The sequence below is a fragment of the Myiozetetes cayanensis genome, unplaced genomic scaffold (assembly GCF_022539395.1).
Source record: "Myiozetetes cayanensis isolate MyiCay16 unplaced genomic scaffold, myiCay2020 scf1, whole genome shotgun sequence".
NCBI classification, from domain to species: Eukaryota; Metazoa; Chordata; class Aves; order Passeriformes; family Tyrannidae; genus Myiozetetes; species Myiozetetes cayanensis.
Genome location: NW_026086604.1, coordinates 127,657,741 through 127,674,157, shown reverse-complemented (window position 1 = coordinate 127,674,157; position 16,417 = coordinate 127,657,741). Strand labels below are relative to the sequence as shown.

The 16,417-nt window shown below is 43.3% G+C and overlaps 1 protein-coding gene across 5 annotated transcripts in view; it reads right to left on the bottom strand.

The window, feature by feature from the left end:
• The window catches only part of CDK6 (cyclin dependent kinase 6), a 130,300-nt gene extending 116,666 nt beyond the window's left edge, over positions 1 to 13,634 (bottom strand). The window contains exons 1-2 of one of the 5 annotated variants that reach the window (XM_050310485.1): positions 13,433 to 13,634; positions 10,899 to 11,389 (exon numbers count right to left, since the gene is read on the bottom strand). In XM_050310485.1, the coding sequence (XP_050166442.1) occupies positions 10,899 to 11,131 (233 nt within the window). In that variant the 5' untranslated portion in view covers positions 11,132 to 11,389; positions 13,433 to 13,634. Of the gene's footprint in view, positions 1 to 10,898; positions 11,390 to 12,255; positions 12,406 to 12,875; positions 13,070 to 13,432 lie in introns of those variants that run through there. The other 4 variants (XM_050310477.1, XM_050310453.1, XM_050310461.1 and 1 more) reach the window with 4 other exon arrangements.
• Positions 13,635 to 16,417: the final 2,783 nt, after the last annotated feature.

Sequence of the window (16,417 nt, the reverse complement as noted above, 5' to 3'; positions counted from 1 at the left end):
AATTTATCTACAGCCACAAGTACCTTTCATTTTCAATCAAACAGGTTACCTGACTCTTCTGTGCAAATACTAACTATTCTTCTTGTTGTACTATCATGATCTTCAGTTCCAGTCTCATTTCTGTTTGCACTTTTTCACTACTGCATAAATATTTGCCTTTGAAATAACTGACTTATCTAAAAGATGTTTTAATCTGACCAAATAAAATTAAGTAATGAAACCTTCTTGATTTCTTAAGAACAGAGGCAATATGAGTAATAAGCAGCATAGAATTAAGTAATACCAGGTAACACTTTTTTTGTCTTAAATGATGTTACAAACATAGCAATATGATGAATGGAATTCTGTACAATGAAGAGATACAGGTGCTGAGTTCTGTAGAAGTACTAACTTGTCTGGGCCCTTCCAAGAATGCCAAATCTTTTAAGTTTAACGAGACATTTAATTTTGATTTTCAGACTACAGTCATTGATCCAACCTGTCTGGATATGGGTATTACTGCTTTGATCAAGACTTGTTGCTCAGCTTTTTATAAAAAGCAGAGAGAAACATTAAGGCAACAAATTGATTAGAGATGTCTGCGAGGAAACCACAGAGATCCGTGGGTAGGCCTATCTCCATTAACAATCTTGAAGGTTATCTAAGGATAAAAACACACTAGTTAAAAGTGCAGATGCGGCTCAGTCTCTTGTGTCATAAAGCTCACAAATACAAACAAAGTATGCTGATAGATAAAGTTAGCAAAACACAATTCACTTTACTTCCTAGTAGAGAAAAGTAATACAGGTCATTAACTTCCCCTGAAGGAACCTGGAAATCAGTAATAAAAGTTCTAGTGCTGTGTTAGCGAGTAACATTAGCTATAAACTTTCAATGCTGTACAGTAATCAGAAAGTCTCTAACTGTAGCTCCCGAGGCATTCGCATTTGAAGAAAAGAGATGTACACAGCACTGAAATGATTGTGTCTGTGACGCAACCTGGAGTTCAAGAGTAAGTATAGCACTGCACAAAATGCTTAGGTGAAAACACAGACATTGAGTATTTCAGAAGACACATACTACGTAGAGAGGAATTATCTGTGGTACTAGAAGAGAGTGTAATTAGAAGGAGAAAAACAGAAACTCTGTCAACAGAAGGTCAACAGAAACTCTGAATCCATATCAGCGAAAAACCTCCTAATGACTAAATCTATTTTTATACCCCGGTTTGGTGAACTCAATAGTTGCAGCATCTAAATGGTGAAGTCTCAAATGTGCATGCTTGATAGGACACCTCTGCACAGTCTGCCTGTCCTAATGCATTTTTGTTCGTCTTAACATTAGGACTTCATAATTTGAACAATCAGAGCTGTTTGAATCAGTGTAGCTCCACTGACTTTAAATTCACCAGAAAATCAAGCCTTAAATTTGCAGCTGTATTACTGGAGTAGCTGGAAGATGCATGTGCAATTTCACCAGTAGTAGCAAGTGTTAGGCTGGTCACACAGATGAACAGTTAATTATGCATATTACTTTTCAGAACATAATACAAGAAAGAGCAGAAGCTCTTCCTTCAGCTATAATCTTCAGGTTAAAATATTGTATATATGATGATCCACTACTGTAGAGTCAGAGTCCTTACGGAAAAGAACCATATTTTATAGAGAATACCAGCTGACTATAATTTATTGAAGGGTTGTCATTTATTATGAGACACATTTATATTCTAGACAGCCACAAGAGTTTTTCTAGGAAAATTATGCCATTACCAGTGAGGGAAACTCAAAAGCAAAAATCATATATTATACATAATACTGTAAATCTGAAGTATCTAATTTTATCTTTAATATGCAACCTAAAAAAAGAAAATCACAGTATATTTATATGATGAGAAAAAGAGGTAGAAGTTCAAAATGCAGAGAAAGACAGAATGTGGGAATCTTAAGACTTACTAAAACGGATGCAATGTTAACACTGATATAATGTATCTGTAAGAATCCCACTGTATTTCTCTTAACATGCTGGATTTGATAATAACTTCATTCAAAATGCTGTTGCTAGGCACGTTTAAGTCTGTTGTAAATAGATGACTTTCATATCCTATATATGTTCTTAGTATCATAGTGATTTTAAAAATTGTATGATTCCGCATTTCTATGTATTAAACAATTTTTTTTTGTAGTAACATTCACAAGGAGTCCAATTTCTTGTCATAATAAGAGAAAGTTTTAAATGTGACATTCAGTGGCTTTACAGCCTTCCCTTTCTACGAGGAAAGAGCAGAGTGGGCAAGGTTCTCTAAGGTTGTTTCACTTCAGTGGTAGCTGTGTGTCCAAACGAGTCCTCCCCCAAACATCTAAGCACAGTCAGTACATTCCCAACTCCTACTGCCAAGTTAAAATGAAAACGGTCTTAGTTCAGTAATGATTGAGGTGGTTTGCTCTAATCAAATTAAACCAGCCAAATGTTCTTTTCAAAGGTAACTGTCTACTCTGCAGCTGTATGCAAAATACTACATCAAATGTGGAAAAAAAAAAAAAAGTGATAGAATTCTATCCTTACAGTAGAGCCCTGGCTCCACTGATGAAGAGAAACAAAAGCACCAGTGCAGCTAGGAATTACGATCACAGAAAGCTCCTAGAAATATGCTAACTTAAGAAACAGTGAACAAAGTACTGAAATTTCCAGTTTATAATTAATTGATTTCAGGGAGAAGGGAATTCTCTGGCATTGTTAAACAGCAATTTATCACAGTGACTACACTTCAAATAGATATTAAAAGACTAGCCAAAGCTTCACATAAAAGAGAGAAAAAGAATCACACAGGCTTTTCCATTCTATTTTTCACTTCGTTTCTCTGTTTCTATCAAAATATGTAACATTCAGCACTGACTAATGCTTCAAAAGTCCGAACTCAATAGGTTTCACTTAAACTCAGTATGATTCATCTGCACTAGAACTGAGTTTTCAATCATTAAATACGGGAAATTCCTGCAAAGATGAATTAATGTCTGAGATAGTTTTTTATTTTTTATTTTCTTTTATTAAGAGAAGATCATCTGTTAATGATAATCTGGAGTGATAAACAGTCAGTGTTAGTATGAACCCTCTTAAAACAGTATGGAACTTTTTGCTAGGTCTGTAGGTTGTTTGCTAGGTATGTCAGGGGAAATCCATCCTAGAGCAATGTTACAAATACCAGCAAACTGGTACACCCTGTATTTAGGTATGTGAAATCACTTGGTCCTTCTGAGATTAGAAAGCCATCTTCCTCTAAAACCCTAAAAAGACATCTAAAGTGTCATATGGAAGAGTGTTGTTAGAATTTTAAGGTTTAATTTCAAAGGGGTTATTTAGCGGAATATTTCCTTCATTTTCTACATACGGGACAATTTTTCAAAGGTGAAAGTAAATAAATAGGAAAATCAATAACATCACTCGGATGCAATAAGGTATTTTGAAAGAGCTCAGAAATCAACAGACACATTTCCACTCTCTGATGATCATCTCATCAAAAGCTTACCAAATGGTGGTTTCCCAAATGGAAAATATCAAAGTACACAATGGAAAAAACCACTCCTTGGAAAATTCTGAAGTGGTTTATTTAGCAATGCCTCATAGTTTAAAGGTATAACTGTTAAATTATCATGCATGCATAATTAAAAGTATTTTTCAGAATATAAAAAGATAAAAAGAACAGGTATAGGTTGAAAAATTTCCCCTCTTTTAAAAGAAAAAACTCACCTTAGTTATATATGTATATGGGTACAGTTATTTTTGATAATTTGTTAGATAATTAAGAATCAACTTGTTTAGCGAAACTGGAAAACAACCAGACTTCATACCAAGAGTGAAAAGCAAATATTCTATATACAGCAAAGTTCTGGAATGAACAGCAACCTCTACTTTATTTAGTGTTATGAAACTTCACGAATAATTTTAAAACTTAAATTACATCACCTAAGAATTACCACAAAGACAAGTAATCACTCTTGCTGTCAAATTCACATTACTGCTCCATCAAGATAGTTGTATTACTTATTCTGTGCAATTTAACTTTTAATAGAAACATTCTCTAGAAATAAGGCTTTAATCTAATACACAATGAGTATCTGTGATTCACATTCTAATGTATATTGTCCCTCAATACTATTCAGAAAGTCTTAAAATTCAGTGCACTCTTCATGTCATAGCTCTTTTCTATTTGATAATGCACTTAGATCTGTGCTAAGCTTCAAACAATGGCTTAAATCCCACCAAGTGTACCTGAGTGACTCACTCAGTGCTCTGCTAAGTTACAGCCTCCAGCTCCAGAGTTGTCTCTTTCAAACACCTGGAAAGCAAGCACTTTTCTTCTCCCTGCTTTGTTCCACCCTTCAGCCAGAGGCAGATACCATGAAGCAAACTAGAAAGGCCCAGTGAATCTACCCTGGCCCCTACTTGTGAGTGTGGACCATCCATTTTCTTATTCAAGGCTCAGTTTTGAAACCTGGATCCAACGCCATTAACCATGGGGATGCTGATGCCTCACCTGGCAGTCACAGCCTGCCACCAGCAATGGTTGTGGCAGAATGAGTTGGTTTTCCATTCTGCACAGGACCCAGCAAAACTAGATCTCTTCAAGAACAGCAGACACAACCATCTGCAGATTAAAAGAAGGCAGGGAGCACTGGATATAATCTCAAATGGCTAACATTTACTTTCACAAAGACTGGAAACATGTTTTTTGTAAAAAGCTTAGATTCAGAATAAGATAAAATACTTTTTAAGAAAAGCTCTTGTACTCACTCCAGAAACTGAATTTCCTAAGGCTCAGAAGTCCATTTTGTATTCAACCCTTCCTTCCTGATGTGCTCTTATCTTGTCCTGTTTCTGGAAGATCATGTATTCAAACTACATCATCACATCCATAACTAATAAACAATTCATATGGACAGGAAGAATATCACTTATTTTCCCTGTACATGCTCATTCTGTGTATTGTAAGGCTGCAAGCAGATGATGACACACCAGCGTTCATGTGCAGTCTCTGCCCAATGGTCTCTGTCAACTTAACAAGTTTCTCCAAGTCCCACCTACCACCAAACCCTATTGAGTGGCAACCACAACATTCCCCTTTGCTCTCCTGCCATCAGAGAAGTCATATTTCCAGGCAGGCAGTCCCTCCCTCCCCAAGACCTTTGCACTGTCCCTTCTCACAGTGGCCAGTCAGTGCAAGGACTGTCTCCCTTTCTCTCCGACCACCACTGTTCTGCAGCCTGGAAATGCTTCTCTCTCGCCAAGGCACTTCCCGTCTTCACATCTGCCTTGAGGACCATCCTGTTTGTGTTAGACTAAAATCGACTCCAAGGCTTATTCAGTTTTTCCTTCCCATTACTCATCCACCATTTTTACCTCAGCTGCGATTCATCTGCCACGCTAATACTTGGCAAGTGTCAAGTTCAGTTTCTGCTCCACTCCATCCCCACACATCTTTCTGTATGCAAGACAATCCCTGTAGCTGGCAATGCAGGGGTCACCATTTCTTTGTCTCCTGGGGTCTGCCAGATGCCATATGAGTGGTGCTACACAAAAATAAATTGTATCGCACAAAACAGCGCACTGCTGATGTGCAAGAATGACCTCACACACTAGAAGTTTAACATGAGTTTGGCAGAAAAAGGAAGTAAGGAAGGAAGCAGAATTCACTAGAGACAAACACCCCTCAAAATAGAAATGCGAAATATTTCACTTGATGGGATGGAACACCTCAACGATTTTGAGAAGATGATCCTTTAAAATAATTCACAGTACAGTAACAAAGCCAGAAGCCAATATCAGCATCACCACAAAATGGAAAGAGAAATAAAATTAACTACTGCCTCTGGAAATTTTTTTCCTCTGTATGTTCCCCCATCATTTCATTTCAACAAAGAGAAAAAAGCAAAACAACTACATGTTCAAATTGCCTTGCAAAAGCTTAGGTAGGTATTGATGAGCTGTTACACATATGTTCTGAATGCTTTATCAGGTCAGACAGGGAAGGTTAAGATACCTATAAAAAGATACCTTCTAAGTATATGGAAATTTTAAGAAGCAAACCATTTATACACTTCTGGGACCTTTTAGCAAAGTCAAGAAGTGATGGTCTTTATGTCAGGGCACACAAGCATGGGTGAATGACATGTGCCCAGACCTCTCTCCCCCACACTCAGATTGCCTTGCCAAGGGAATCAGTCGATGGGCTCTACCAAACACTCAAGTGTAAACCAAGAGATAACAGCATGGACCACTGGACTGCAAAAGCAAGGAAAAAGCAGCATGACAGTACTGCTGTACCTCAGAGGGTGGTTTATGGTGTCATTTATGGATATAATGGACATAAAATAACATAAAAACTTGAACATGGTATAATCGTGTAAACACTCCTAACTATTGTGTTCCCCCTCCACTGATTTGTATATCAAAAAGAGTGAGGAATGACTTCAACTAGGTGAATTATTCTGTTTAACCTAAATCAATTAGCTGGGGCATCTATTTTGCAAGTTAACAGGAAGGAGAGAATTAAGATTTTTAATTCCTTTTTATATGGTTATAACCACCTTGAATGCAAGATTTCTGACACTTACCTTTGAAATAATCATCAGATTAGATTATATTGTAATAGGTCATATTCAGTATAGTGTCGGTAATTTTAAAATTGAAGAGATGAGCTACTAACCCACGAAAAAACTTAAGCTGTATTTATAAAAAAATTATGAGATAGGAAGCAAAAATATACAGCTTTGCAGCTCTGTTCTATTTGCTTAAGGTTTAGCACTATTAATATAAATAGGATAGAAAACAAGCATGGCAAGAATTACAGTAATCTATTTTGTATATCACCTTCCCAGAGAGTGAATTCACAGCTTGATGGATGATTAAGATTAGGGGAAAATTATTCCTCTGATTACCAGCAGGAGGGAGATAAAATGAATGCAATGTATAGCTGAATTTACCATTATAATCACAAGAATTTTTACAGATATATTGCATCAGGGAATACTCCTAGTTTTACACACAAGAGTTTCCTGAATCTTATGGGTCATTTACTCCTGGCAAAGTCTGTTCTTCATCTACATATATTTCATTTTTCCCAAACAGAACAGCACTAAGCTATGTAAATGCTGGACCAACTTTTGCCAGATTTATTTACTGTATATAGTAAAGTTTTAGTATTACATCTTATGATCTGAAAGGTGAGCTAGAGGAGCATCTTAATCATCCTAACAGTTACAAAAACTTTTCCAAGACTATGACATAATAGTTTTAGAGGAATTCATAGTAAGATTTACTTTTGAAGGTTCTATTTTTAACTTTGTTTTGTGAAGATAAATAGAGTAAGGTGTCCGGGTGGAGAGGAACTATCTATACAAAGGGTAAATGTGAACAGGAGAGTATTTTAAGCACATTGCAATTATCCTTTTAACTGCATTTTCCCCATGCCTTTCTATACACCATTCTTGACAGTCTTGAAAAATTTTAGATCAGTTCTCAAGGCCTTACTTCCATTATAGTTCAGAGATTTCCACTAGCATCACTTTTCTGTTGAAGATCTTATTTCCTTTTGATTCTTTTCTTGCAACTTTTTGCTTTATTCTGCAGTGAAATCTTATCTGATTTCATTATCTATCATTGCAAAAGCACCTGTGCTGCAAAAAATGCATCTCTTCATTGTACGAACACAGAAATGATCGACTTGGAGTAAAGGAACACAAAACAAAGTTCTCGTAAGTATCAAGCAGCAGCATGGAAAAACATGATAAATATTATGTTCAAAATTATTCTGTGCTATTTAGACAATTCACCTCTAAGCAGAAAATTCTCTTCCAACACTAATGCCAGGCACTAGGAATCAGTTTTGGCTCTAACCATTTCTCAGAGGAAGTGAATCTGCAACCGCTACAACAAGCCTGCAGTAGCAATGCTGGTCCTGAATCCTGGTTCTATGACCAGTGAAGCCATGGAGCTCTAACTCTGCCTGGTAGCACTGGGGCTTTCCTTCTGAAACTGTTCTTCACGTTTAGCACCACTTCATGGCAACAGAGAAGCCCTGGGCTGCTGAGCTCCACATCTGAGTTGAGCGTGACACTCAGCCTAAGTTCATGTGGCTTGTGATTTCTGCCGCTGCCGTCAGCTGATGCCAGAGTACCACAGCTGAGCACAGCGTGTATGCGGCTCATCTCTTTAAAGTCTAGACTTTGACTCACAGAACGACTACTGGTTGGCATTGAGCAACTCGTGGATCACATATGCCACTACTCAGAGGTAACAGACAACATATTTGCAGTTCCAACTTAGTTCTCTCAGGTTAGTTACCAGTAATATTCAGAAAAAAGCTCAGATATCCCCTCAAAATCAGAAATATTTGTTGTTAAATATTGGTGTTGTTATCCCAGTGCTCTGAAAACAATGTACATTTTAATCCAGTATGCAGACAACGCATTTGGCATTGTTTTTATTTAGCACCCTGGCCATAACAGCAGTTTCCAGAATGCACGCCCTAACAATGAACATTTTTTGAGCACAGTATGTTCAATAATTAAGTAGTTAGGTAAGCAACTTAAAACTGTTCATCTTTTTTTACAGTATTTCCTTTTCTCTGAGTATATTTACATAATACAAAAATAGATGCTTAATTTCAATAAATTGCAAACTCTTCTACCGTATTTTGTAACAGAACTGGGCCATTTAAATATTCTTAAATATTTTTTTCTATTTTAAGGATATGATTTCAGTCACTCCAAAGGGCTCTACAGATTAAAAACATGCACAAAAGAGGTGAGTTTTTGAACAGCATTCCTCACATCTTAGAAGTGATAATGTTTCAAATTGCTTATCTTCCCCTGCCTGTTTGTGGAAAAAGGTGTGCAGCCAAGGTCCCAGGCATCCTGATTCATCACAGACCAGCCCCTTGTGTCTGAAATGCTGCTTATGGCAAACGGCACAGGCTTCACAACACCGCTACGAGGACCTGAAACACACCTTCAGATATTTTTATACTGAAATCACATTCTCATATTGTTGGTTGAAGTACTTACTGCTTTGCAGAGAATTAGTCTGCATTCAAGCTTGTAAAAATATTAGAAGCTTAAATGTATTTATGCACTGGTCTGTCCAGATTTGACTGCCCTTAAACCAAGCAAAAGAAGCCTGCAGCTGCATAGTCAGTTCATCAAATAGCTCTTTGGAAAACAATAACTTTATTTTCATGATTTTGATGAATTCAATATTAGAAAGCTCTTAAAAAAATCTTTTACTTCACATGGAAAGACCTCAATGGTAGAAAAATTCGAAAGTATTGTTATGTTGAATTATTCCCAAACAAGGTTTACAATTTCCAAATGTCTAAACCTGGACAACTGGATCCTCACTTACTCTTATAAATTAATGGACTGGATTTCAGAGATTTTGAGAACTCCCAATTATCTCTCTACCACCAAAGAAGAACCTTGTGTGCACTCCTCTGTAAACTAAGCCCCTTGATTTGGTGATCAAATATACATTGCCCACATAAAGATACCCCCACTTTTGAAATTTATATACTGAAGCCCCTGGCATTACTAGGTGCCAGCCAAAATAACGGTTATTAACCAAACTGTGCATTCGCTTGATTAGCAATGGAAGTGTGAGCCGCAGCCTGTATCCCATTGCTCACTGAAGTGAGACTGATGACACGCACTCCATTATCAGTATTTTGGAATACAAACACTTTGCCTATTCAGTTTTGACGTAAGTAAGACTGCTACAGTATGCTGCCTTAAAATGAACAGAAATTAATTTATCTCTAGCTATTGACTTTTAAGTTTTAAATATAATTTTCTGTCTCATCTTTCCTCTTATACCTAATAAAAACTGCCCTCATCTCAGACCCTAAGAAAAGGATTATTACAGGTGCTAAGCATTTTGAAGGTCACCTCTAACTCCAGTGTCTATTTCTCTAGGCCTGCTGTTACTGAAGTGCAAAATGTTTTCCTTTTGCTATGCAATATATGCTTACAATAACACAATGAACAGGAAATAGTCTTGCTAATACAGCACGACCAGCAAGATGCTGACCAGTTTCAAATCACTGCATATTTGGGTATCTGCAAAGTGAACCTTACCTCTCAAAGCTCATAGTATTAATAAAAGATGCTCACGGGCTTCTGAAGGCTTCCAGCTATAGAAAAATCTAAGAGGTCAAAGTAGGGCTAACTTTATAATTATGAACAAAGATGATTTATACAGGGTTTATACTATTCACACGACAGAAAGGACACCCTGGAGCCACTGCCACCATTTTGCAAGCAAGCTCTGACACCTGTACCATTGCGTTCTTGGTAGCACAATCAGCAGCATGTAGTGAAACTAGTATCAGTCAAACAGGACTCAATCATGAGGCTGCCTGCAAAGCTTCAAGTCTTAAGCTGTTACTTCTGTTTAACGTGATAATCTACAGCTCTCTACAAAAGCATCTAAAAAGGCAGAATGCATATTTTACTACTGCTCTTATTTTTTGCCATTTCTGTAATGAACAGAGCTGCTAAAAATCAGTTGGCTGGCAGTACTAATAGTTCAGACAAAACCAGGTAGTTTTTTTCATTCTCTCTTATGCCCCAGGAAATAATGTATATATGGTTCCTTGCCGATCGATCCATTACAACACTTAAGTCACACATCTATGCCTCTGGAGATAGGTGTTTGTGTGTGTGGGAGGCAATGCATAGGGATGAGGTGAGGTCTGGCAACCAGCACCATGGCCTGTTGAAACCTCAAACCACACTTCATGTACACATTTTAGTGCTCACTTCAGCCACAAACCCAGTGTCCATTCCATTTATGTCCCCAAACTCTTGCTTGCCCAATTCATGTACTAAACCCAGGACTCACTGTTCAGGACAGTGGTCCCACCTCCTCACCTGACCACGTTGGGGTGTTCGAACGTCTCCAGGTGCCTCAAAACTGCCACCTCTCGGATGGTAGACAGTGGCATTCCCTCCTCACTGGTCTGCACCCGTACCCGCTTCAGCGCGACAAAGCGACCTCCGTTCTTCAAGTCTCGGGCTTTGAACACCTTTCCGTAAGCTCCTTCCCCAATCTCTGCCACATATTCATACTGTTGGTCAGCCAGGTTTGTGCTGTCCTTATCCATGCTGGCACTAGTCCTCTTCCTCCCGAGTTCCAAGTGCCTTGAGGTGGCTCTCAGTCTAGCTTACTTTCTGAAAACTAGTACTTTGCTTGCCTTGCAGACAGGCCACGCACTTGGATCCTCTGCCAGAGGGGCAGTAAGAAGCTCTTGCCCTCCTGTTCTTGTTCCTTTTCTGTACAGGCTCCAACGTGCCTCCTCTTTCAGCCACCAGGAATTATCATACAGTCTTCGGGAGCATTGCCTGTGTAAAGCCAATTAGATCTGGAGGACAAACCAAGCAAGAAAAGTGAGTTTAGTTTACTTCATTACTTTACATGCAAAGCAAAAACATGGTGGAAAGGAGGATGTGAGCCACGAGGGTGACATATGTATCAACGTCTCTCCGTGGCTGATACAACAGTACAAAGTTATCACAGTCTATGCAGAAGGCTATGCACACAGCTACAGAGCAGCGCTGTGCTGAGGGGTTTTACTGAGCAATGGGCTAAATAGGACCACCCTGTGAGACATGGGTGATTGGGATGGCACAGTTAACTATGCATGTGTGAGAGAAGTTATACCCAAGAACTTTTCTACACTGCACATGGTGGACTCTTGGAAAGATATCCCAGGCTATATTACTGTCTCTTGCTTGCAAATAATAGCATTTAGAGGTTTCTGCCTTGGTCTGCTCTCTCCTGTGCTAAGCCCTTCATGAACACATGAACACGCCGCAAGAAACAAGGTTCTGTCTCAAAGTGCCTGTGGGAAGGAGAAATACACACATATTTAAATGACAATAATACATTATGAAGCACTGTTAGCTGAGGTAGATTCAGGAATGTGCACTTTAGCAAACGTATCAACAAGCAAGGGTTTTGGCTGTGGATACTGCTACCACTGTATGGCTGGCAGTTCCTTGCAAAGCAGCATGATGAAAGATGTCCTCAGGAACCACATGCTCTGCTGTGAGTGCATGAGGCTGGAGAGCAGAAGCACTTCCTTCTACATCCAGTTTCATCCACTTTCTGCAGGACTGGGCAAATCCTCTCCCTTCACAAAACTTCACATCAATTCTCTCCCTGCCCCTTTTTAATACAGCAATACTGTGACCAGGACTGCAGCTCTCTCCCACACTGCATTTTTACCGTGCTAGGATTAAAGAGCTCCAGACAGCTCAGTCGGGGATCCCCTAAGTGGAATCCACGCACAAAGCCAGGGGTATTCCGCACACTTAGGCTGATCTTACACCCTAGCTGCAGATGAAAAGAGCAGTCTCAAGGAAACCTGCGCCCGCTGCTCATCCCTCCTCCCCGGCTGCAGCCAGAGGCGGCTCCCTGCCTCGCCGGCGTCGGTTCCCACCACCACAGCTGCCGCCGCACCGCCCCAGCCAGCGGGCAGCCCCGCGCCCCCCTCCTGCAGCATCACCGGGAGACACCGACCGCGGGCCGCCGCGGGGGGATCCCTGCCCGGCCCCGAGCCCTCGGTGCGGGGGTTCCCGCCCGGCCCCGAGCCCTCGGTGCGGGGATCCCCGGCCGGCCCCGAGCCCTCGGCGGGGGATCCCCGCCCGGCCTGAGCCCCTCGGTGCGGGGGATCCCCGCCCGCCCCCGCCCCGGGGTTCCCCGCCCGCCCCGGTCCCCCGCGCGGCCCCCTGCGCCCCCGGCCCGCGCCGCTCGCAGGGCGCCCCCGGCGGCGGGCAGCGGCGCCGCGTGTGCGTGGCGGCGGAGCCGGCGGGCCTCTGCCCCGGCGCGGCCGCGTGGAAACTTACCCGTGCTCGCCCTCCCGGGCACGGCGGGGCACCGGGCTGCCCCCGGCCCCCGCTGCCCCCACCGCGCCGCCGAGCTCGCCTCCGCGGGCGCCCCGTAGGCGGCGGGGGTGGCGGCGGGGGACACGCGGGGAGCCGCGTCCCCGCGTTTCCTCTCAGCGGACGGGGCGGGGGCGGCCCGGCTCGGCTGCGCGGCGGGACAACGAGGGGACTCTCTGGCGGCTCCGCCGGAGGGCCCCTCCCCCGCGGTCCCCTCCGCGCCCCCGCGCCGACCCCCAGGGGGCTGCGGCGGCACCGCGGGTTGCGCTGCCCCGGCCTGGCCACCCAAGGGACTCGTCCGCGGTGCCGCCCGCGGGGGCTGAGCGGCGTGGGCTCCCGGGCCGGGCAGGGAGGGGGCGGCGTGTGGGCCACGCCGCGGAGCCGGGTGCGCGGAGCACATGGGCGCCCCGCGTTACCTGGTGTGCGCCACGGTCGCCTGCACCGCCACCAGTTCCCCAAATAATCCTCAGCCCCGGGGGGTGAGTGGGGGAGGGAGGGGGTGAGTCCTCCCTAACACAAACCTCCCACTGAGCGAGGCGGGGTGGAGAGCCGGCCTGGGGTCTGCCCCTTCACATGGCGATGTCTCCGGCAGGTCCCGGCAGCGGCCGCCCGGGCCACACAGGTAGCTGCTCCGCGGCTCGGCCGCCCTCGGCTCGCATCCTCCTGCCGCCGCCGCCGCCGGGCTGCACCTTGGCGCAGAAGGAGCTCGCACTCGTCCCCCAGCCCGCGCCTCCCGCCCCCACCCTGCCCGGGGAAAAGGAAAACGCGAAATAAAAATCGCGGCCGGCGGCCCCCGGGGAGCTGCAGCGCCACGACGGCAGCCCCGCCGGCCGCAGCCTGCGGTGCGGGGCTCGGGCACCACCGGCCCTGGGCGCCGCCGCCGCTCCGCCGCTGCCCCGGCGCTGCCGCTCCTCGTTCGCTCCCTCGGCCTCTGTTCTGCCTGGGAGCAGCAGCAGCTTGCTGCCTCTTTTTTTTTTTTTTTTTTCTTTTTCCCCTCTCCTCAACTTTTTTTTTCCCTTGCTTTCCCACGCTGGCTGAATGTGACTTGACCCCGTTTCAAAAAAGTTTGACATAGTGCTTCAACATTTCCGCATTCCTCCCCGACTACAAAGGCTGCAGCCGCCTCCTTCTGCTTTCTGTCTCTGCTCTCTGTCTTCACACTCAATGAAATCCCTCATGTGCCCCTGCCAAAGGCAGCCGCATACCGCAAGGGTCGCCGCGAGCGCCGCGGCCAGGCATGGCCTGGGGCGAGCGCCCCGGGGGGTCCCGGCAGGGCCCGGCCCGGCCCGGCCCCGGCCCCGGCCCCGGCCCCGCCGCGCTCGGCGCTGCTCGGGCGCGGGCTCCGCCGGCTGCGGCAGCACTGAGAGCCCTGACTCATTCCTAGAGCTCAGTGTGCGAGGCGCTGGGAAATAACCCTTTTGGGGTTTCGGGTTTGGTGTTTCCACCCCCTTCCCCCCCGCCATCCTGAGAAATAACTTTTTTTTTTTTCCCCTGTCTCAAAAAAATCGCGGATTCTTCTGTGCTTTTTTTTTTTTTTTTTTTTTTTTTTTTTGGCTACTTTCCGTTCACAGAGAGTGCAGAGCTCCGGCAGGAAGTAAGCGCCCATGAATGCTTTCGGGAAGCATCAAGAAACTTCGTTGCTGGAGAACACCCCCCGCTCCCCCAGCGAAGTCTTTCCCCAGCAGGATTGCAGCTGGAGATGCACGAGGCAGCGGGGCGAGGAGGGCACGTGTGCGGAGGAGCTGGGCGCGCAGGCTGCCCGTTCTCCGATGCAGAGAATGTTTTGTACGGAGCCGATTCTTACAAATACTGAAATTCACCACGAACAAAAAAATAATCACAAAACAGATAACCATCTACTCTGTCTCTATGGGAAAAAACACACAGCCTAGTTCCCAGTTCTCCCAGCTGGTACCCTCCAGCACATGCTCTTCTGGACCTAAAGGATGACTGTGGTCCAGCTCCAGAACCAGTGCTTATTATAGCGGTTTAAGGGAGAGTGTGGACCCAAATCCCCTTATACAGTTGGCAGCATAATTTAACTAAGTGGGCTTGTAACTCAAAAAGGGTATGTCTAGGACTTTGCATTGTATATTGATTTAGAATAACTGAAAAAAAAATATATATAATACTTTAAAAATGAAAATAATTCGTATCAGAAAGAAGCATATAATTTCTGACCCCAGCAATTCCACATGCCCTTCCGATTTCTGAGAGGTTTAGAAGCAGCACCTGGAGGGAGGGGTGCGTAGCAAGAGGAAACTGGCTGAGGGCAGAAGGGAGGCTTCTTATTTTCCCTGGGGAAAACAGGGAGCTGGTACCGCTCAGGTCTTCAAGGAAAAAGCCAGTGGCACGTGAGTGTTTTCAGGAGATCATGCATACTTTGTAAGAACATAATTTATGCTCATATTGTAGTTTTATTTACAGAAATTCCTCATCAACTTCCCAAGTCCATGATGTATCAGAGAAATATTCTGAAGTTAATGGCAAACCCCATAACCTTTAAATGTGAAAGTGTCACAGATCAAATACTTCTTTTTAAAAGATGTAAAAAAATCACGAGATTCATGTATACATACACTACCTCCCTTCATTTGTCTGTTTCATAGCATTCATACATTTCTTAAATGTATTTCCTTTCCTCTCCCTCTCTTCCCCTTTCCCCATCCTCTTTCCCTCTCCCTCTCCCTCATATTTAGGCAGCTGTAACAAGCTTGGTACACAAACCCCTCCTCAGGTTCCAGAGGCATTAATTGTCTCACTTTACATGCAATAGGCTTCCCTTTTGGGAGGGAGAAGTGAAGCCTTGGTTGCTGTCTGCCCCTGAAGATCTGTGGATCTTTAAAACTCCAGTCAGGCTCTGTTAACTGTGGTGTTTCCAAGGAGGGGCTGAGGGGCACCATGTCCTTTTGCCAGATAACTGTGCAGCCTCATGTTTAGGATGAGCATGGAAAGGAGATTTCTGCAGTCCCCTGACATTTACGTCTGTGCTCAAATGTGCTGATTTATTATTCTCCTAATAAACGGTGTTCAAGACAAGATCACACTTTCAACTCAAATTTTCCCAATATTTTGGGAGAATACATGTAATGGTTCTGTCCTTTAAAATCTGTGTGGTGATGTCCGTAGAGATTGTCGTGGAACATAATATAGTCATGCTGTCAAACTGAATGAATTTATAACATAAAAGTGTCACATAGTTACTGTGGCTTTATATGCTCCTCAGATTTTTTTCCAGGGACTTTTTCAAAAAATGATGTGACTACTTTTTTCTTTCTCTCTGTCTGAAGATCGGGTAATCAAACTACTCTGTCTCAAACAGTACAGAGTTCAAATAAGCTATACAAACATCTAAAATTACTTAAACCAATTTTCTCAATTTTCTCTATATACAAGTTAAGTGATTTCAGGAAGAAATTTCCAAACATGACTAAATATAAACACAAGCTGAAATAGATGATATTACAAATAATTTGTTGTAGAGGCTGAAATTATTTACCTGAATT